A 6513-nucleotide genomic window follows, 5' to 3' on the forward strand; every position below is an offset into this window, starting at 1 on the left:
TTATTTTTTATCACACAGGTTTTTGTTTGTAGAAGAATGAACAGTGAAGCCTGGTGCTGTATGTGTTGCAGGAAGTGTTGTTCTGCCACCAGATGGCGCCAAAGTAGAGTTTTTTCCACATCGAACTGAAAAACTTTACCTAAGTAAACTGCATCCTTTTAGAATTTAGATAAGCACATTGTGTTGTGTTGCTTTTAATGTACTCTTAAATGAGTATAAACTGTCCTTACTTTTTAAGGTGTACCTACAATTAAATTCTGTTTGCTTCCAAAACTTTTCCTGTTTGGGATTTGGAGTCCATAGCTGGCCAAGGTACAGGGACTCAAGACTACTGTAGCCACCACTGTTGAGATTTGGCAAAATGTAGGGGGAAAAGTGCTGGGCTGAATACGATTGATGCATATTTTAGTTGCTAAAATATTAAAACTTTTTTTTAAATTCAGCATAAGAGCTACACGTCTTTTTTAATTGGAGAATGTCAGAATCACTTTAGGGCCTACATAAATAAATAATTAAAATGTTAAAAAAAAAAAAAAACAGTGTTAATTTTCATATGATTTTCATTTTTATTTTATTCTATTTATTTATTTGCTGGAGAATGTCAGAAAATAATAAATGAAAATCAAAATGTTTAAAAATAACCATTACTCATTTCCAAAGATTTATTATATCATATTATATTATATTATATTTACTGGAGAATGTCAGAATCACTTTAGGGCCTACAGTATTGATAAATAAAAATTAAATAATCAATAACCATTATTCATTTCCATATGATTTTTTTTTATTTAAATTTATTTTATTTCATTTAATTTTATTTACTGGAGAATGTCAGAAAATAATAAATGAAAATCAAAATGTTAAAATATAATAATTATTAATTTCCATATCATTTTTTAATTTTTATTATTAATTTATTATTATTTTATTCTGTTTTATTGTATTCATTTACTAGAGAATGCCAGAATCACTTTATGGCCTACAGCATTGGTAAAGAAATAATTAAATTGTTAAAATTGTTATTAATTTCTATGTAATTTTTAATTTTATCTATTCATTTATTTATTTATGTTAAAACTAAAGGGAGCCACTGGAGAGGGGGGAAAGTGGCACAATGGGTAGCCATTTAAAAGGAATGCTTACACCTAGTAATAAGTTGTTAATCACAAAAATGGTAAATTTGGCCACTTTACGCACCTTTACGCACCAGTCACGTGGCTCCTGACGCTCACGCACACCCGAGGGTTTAATTGGGGTCACCGTCAATTTCAGGAAGTTGACTGTCTTATCCAAAATGGCCAGTGATCAGGTGAGCCTAACTCACGCCCTCGGCCGCGCAGAGGATGGTTGCTTCCTCTAGCCTCGTTGGTGGAGCTCGCTAGCACCAGAGGTTTTACACCAAACATGAAGGCGACCCGCACGAAGCACAGCTTACTGCGTGTCTGCGTCCTGTCCTGTTTCATCTACCTGTTGTGTTCCACCTGCTCCGGGGTCGTGTCCCGGCGGGAAATGGCCTCTCATCACCGCACGTTGTTGAAGCGCAGCCGTCGGAGTCACCAGAGCTCCAAGGCGCACAAAGGCACGCACCACCGGCCGCTGACGGACGAGCAGAAAGCGGACCAGAACCTGCAGTTCATGCTGAGCTTGTACCGGAGTGCAGCGGAACCGGACGGCAGGCCCAAACAGCACCGGAAGTTCGGCTCCAACACAGTGCGTCTGCTGAGACCGACGGCGTCTTCAGTGCACTACCTGCCAGCGTCCAGAGGTCAGATTTAGATTTAGTCTAAGACTAATGTAACTTAAGGTAAATGCACTTACTTAAGTACAGTTTTAAGGCGCTTTACTTAAATGTTCCCATTTTATTCTATTTTGTACTACTGCTGTACTTTTTACTAACTAAATTTGTTGATAAATGTAGTAACTTTGCAGATTCAGATCAATAATATAAGGTATAATCAGCAAATACATTAGGATATATTGGTTAAGATAAGATTTAATTGATTCAAGGGTATAAATTCACAAACTACCTAGCAGTATTTAAAGTTATTAAATTTAGGTCCACTTTTGACATTCTGTAATGTACAATAAAAGTTAATAAAATGACTAGACAAAAATTGGAATTATAAATATTAGGTATTGAGTCATCATCAGAGCAGGTCACAGTATGTGTGTCACCATCAAATCAGACCAAATATTCCAGCTTGAAAAGGTGCGTTTTCAGACGAGATTTGAAAGTGGACAGGAAGTCAATGGTACGAATGTCGTGAGGCAGAACGGCTGAAGGCTCTAGAACCCATGGTAGTCAAGTGGGCAGATGGTGGTGTGAGTTGGATTGCAGAAGAGAAACAAAGTCAAGACTTTTTGCTTCAGAGTTAAGTATAATTTGGGCTCGTTATAAAGAGAGGACTTAAGACAATTGCCTGTTAAATTGTATACTTCACAGTTTATTCCTGAAGGCTTAAACACTAACGTTGATTCTTGAAGCACTCTCTCTTCAACCATGAACACATGTAGCCATTGCATTTACCAAGTGTGCCAAACTGGATGCACTTTTTCTGCTTTACACTCAGTTTGTAATTTAATAACACACTTCTAGCGAAACTGTGAACATTGGTCTCTACATATTTTTACCAATGCCTTCCAATATGAGTTCACTCAGAAATCTGGGCCCGTATTCACAAACATTCTGAGAACACTCTCAGAAAGCTCCTAACTTAGCCTAAAAAAATAGTAAGGAGTCCTATCGGAGTGATTTAGGAAAGTTCTCAGAGCAAGGATGGGACAGAAACTTTTACCTTAGTGAGGAGGTGTGGTTGACCCCGTTGCTAGGTGTGGCACACTCTTTAACAGATGTGATTGGTTGTCACACACACGCCCTTTAGTGAGCCAGCAAGGTGTGGACACCCAGTGGAAATGAAAAGCTGGCTGTGAAAGTGTTGTCATTGTAAGTGTGATCACTCTGCTGATGGAAGGTTGAGACAGACCTAAGTCATCACTGCTGCACTGTTGCATTTTTACAGTTTCTCAAATATCTTAGAGTATATCAGTTAATTTCTGGTGTTATAACGTTATTGCGTCGGGTATTATCCCTGCACAAAATTCTTAAGCCTCTTGAAAGTCCTCCTCTCTGCTCCTAACAGTTTTTCACCTTAGGAGCTCTTCTAAGGTCTACGATGCTTTGTGAATTTTTATCTTTACAAGGACCTAGTCTTAACTTTAAGGGGAAATTCTAAGAAAATGTCACAATTCTAGGAATTTTCTTAGAATTTTGTCACTAGGAGGAACTCTTAGCACGAGAAAGCTTTGTGAATACGGCATCAGAGCTACTTTCTCACCATGAAAGGGCCACAGATAAACATTTGGACAATAGTGCAAGTGAATATTGGACAGAGTGATATAGATAAAGTGCTATGGCCAGACCCACAAAGGTGGCCAGATGTAGTCCAACTTTTTTCAGTTCTCTCTTTCTCTAACACAAATGTTTTAGTTTAGAATAGATAAGTTGTTGTAGGAGTGCTAGAACATTTTGGGGAAAAAACAACCTTTTACCCCTAATTTGTATTTTTAGTGTGTTATGTTTGGAACACACATCCATACTTAATACATTTGGATACCTGTGTATGTGTTCCCTACGTGTAGACCTATGAAAAAACTTAATCGCAAGCTGCTAATGTTTTACCCACCATGCAGAAAAAGCAAATGTTTTAGTAGTTAATGCTTTGTGTGCTTATTCAAATGTTGGATTGTGTGTACTGTGTTGACACAAAAGCACAATTTTTAAAAAGAATTTGAAGAGTTTTGCAAGAGATATAAAGTGTTTTGGTGTAAGGTTTTGGGGTTGGTGTGTAGAGTTTTGCAAAAATAGCCTTTAGTTTCACTGATAGTGCCAAAGCAATCATAAAAAACGATATATTGACTAATTTCTGTGCTTCTAAAGAAGGCAGACAGCCAACACATCAGCCTTTCTTAGTCCCAAATAAACCCCTGACCACCCTTTTATCTGGGACAGTGTTCTTATGAACCAATGTTGAGGCTACTTTTTTTTATTATTTTTTTACTAACAAATCTTTAAATTTAAAAACGGGGCCTTTTTTAAGAAGGCGTGAGTTGATGAAGTCAGAGAGGTATTCACCACAAAAAAAGTCTGATTTCATGCTCTCTCTTCTCCCCTTCAGACCACCACTACAGCTTCACAGTGCAGTACAACCTCGACACTCTTCCCTCAGAGCAGCTGATCAGAGCTTCATTCATCCATCTCCGCTCTTCATCCTCTCCCTCCTCCTCCTCCGCAGCCTCGAGCCCCACCCAGGCTCTCATGCCGCCCCGCTGCAGGGCTCAGATCACCTCACTGGGCAAAGAGAGCTTTGTCACACTAGAGCCCCATGAGCGGTGGACTGAAACGGACATCACCGCACACATCCAGCAGGGGAAGAACTGGGGCCCGGGGGGACACTTGACCCTCACTGCCCAGTACTGGTGCACAGATCCTGGGCATGCTGAAGATGATGGCAGCCTCACATGGTGGTGGTTGTCTCATCTTCGAGGGAGGAAAAGATGGAGAGGTGAGCCTCATCTTCAAGTCCCGTCTCTCCTTTTATACCTGGAGGAGGAAAGGGAAGTGAAGGACTGGATGGGGGATTTGCTGGGTGTTGAAGGGGAAAACATCATGAAGCGAATACGGCAGTGGCATCCCTCAGTTCGCCGGCGCCGCTCCAAAGACATTTCATCTTCAGAGGCCAAAGATACGTCGCTGGATGTTCTGAAAAACGCCCCTACTTCCTCTTCCTCTTTCTCCACCTCCCCTTCCTCCTCCATCATCTCCGATATCCCTAACTACAAACGCAAAACCAGCACGCCTAAGAACCGCTGCAAGCTCCACTCCTTCCGTCTCTCATTTGACGAGCTTGGCTGGGGTCACTACTTCATCGCTCCACCGGTGTACAACCCGCGGTTCTGCCAGGGCAACTGCCCAAGAGTGCTCCCCTATGGCTTCCATTCCCCCAACCACGCCATCATCCAGACGGTCATCAATGACCTGGGCGTTGGGGACGTCCCGCCTCCGTCCTGCGTGCCTTATAAGTACATGCCCATGAGCGTGCTGGTTGTGCACAAGAAGAAGGTGGAGTACAAGGAGCTGGAGGACATGGTGGCCGAGTCGTGCACTTGTCGCTAAAGACTCGTGACTTGAGCATGCTTAGCGCTGAGAGAAGAGACGAAAGGGGGCAGATTTGATGGGTCGTTTGTTTGATCCACAGCATGGCGGCTAACCATAATGAGCTCGTGACTGGAAAGAGGAAGTTGTTGTGGTTTCAGATCTTCACCATCCCTGTTTAAGCACTTTAAAAGGCAGCTGCTGAATGAAACTCTGGCCTGTGAAGAACTATGGGTTGTGCAGATGAGCGGACGTGTCTATTTACTTATTTTTCTTTTTGTGAATAATTATTGTTTGACCTGTTTAACGCACTGTACAGATTGGTGATTAAAGGGAGCTGGTGAATTTGGAAGCATTTAAAGCCACTTTGAGGGCGACTTTAAGTGGTAATTTAACTTGGCTAAACCCTCCAGAGTAACGTAACAATTTAACTTCTACTTTAACCTGATGAAATTGATAAAACGTCCTTTTAGGAAAAACAATGTAGGAGTAATCACCGGTTTGTTTGTAATACTAAACTGAGTGAATTGTCTCATTTGAACCACAAACACATGTAGAATCCATCTTTAATGTTTAACCTCAAACCACAGCCATCTAATTATTACTTTCTTTCATGTGGCTTTTTTCTCTGCATCATTCTTTAAAACCTGGTCTGTTTCACATCAGGGCTGCGATTCTCACAAAGAGCCAGCATTTAAATTTGTATTTGTGTGTAAAACAAAAAACAAACAAAAAAAAAAACATTTTTGGATATAATGTGTTGTCACTGTTAGAGGCCATGTTCCTCTGTGAGAAATTAGACACTGCTAAAAAAATATTTTAAATGACGAGGGGTCGGCTTTGTTGGATGTAACTGTAAAGGTATTGTGCTGTCGCATTTTGCTGTGTGCAATCTTTTGCATTTTGTATTTAGGATATTTATAATTTGAAGGGTCTATTAAAAAAAAACTTGATAGAAAGTGCTGCTACTGGTCCGTCTTAGGAAAAAAAACACAAAATGAAGGATGAAGAAAAGATCCAACTGTTGAATGTTAAAAAAGACAAACAGAGGTGTTGTAGTGGAGAGGAATGCAATTTTTATTATGACTAAAAATGAATAATAAAATAAAATGCATGTTTTCTAAAGCCCAATTTATTGTCGTTTTTTTATGTTGTCAAAATTTGTTGTATATCTAGAACTATTTGCTATTTGCTTTAAACCAATATAGACGAGCTGAAGAAGATCATGCGGTATGGTCAAATGCTCCAGATGAGATGAGGCTCGCCGTTTCCCCGTTTTACAATATTAAGGCTAAGCTAAGCTAACTAGCTGCTTACTGTGGTGTCATATTTAGTGTACAGACATGAACGTGGTGTTG

General features: G+C 40.0%; 1 protein-coding gene across 1 annotated transcript; it reads left to right on the forward strand.

Annotated features, from left to right (window-relative positions):
- The first annotated feature begins 1291 nt into the window (after positions 1-1291).
- On the forward strand, positions 1292-6280 carry bmp15 (bone morphogenetic protein 15). The gene is made up of 2 exons (XM_033609138.2): positions 1292-1768; positions 4179-6280. Exons 1-2 carry the CDS (start codon positions 1408-1410, stop codon positions 5174-5176), a joined length of 1359 nt encoding a protein of 452 aa, XP_033465029.2. The 5' UTR covers positions 1292-1407; the 3' UTR covers positions 5177-6280.
- The last annotated feature ends 233 nt before the right edge of the window (positions 6281-6513 follow it).

Source organism: Epinephelus lanceolatus, chromosome 22 (genome assembly GCF_041903045.1).
Source record: "Epinephelus lanceolatus isolate andai-2023 chromosome 22, ASM4190304v1, whole genome shotgun sequence".
Lineage (NCBI taxonomy): Eukaryota > Metazoa > Chordata > Actinopteri > Perciformes > Serranidae > Epinephelus > Epinephelus lanceolatus.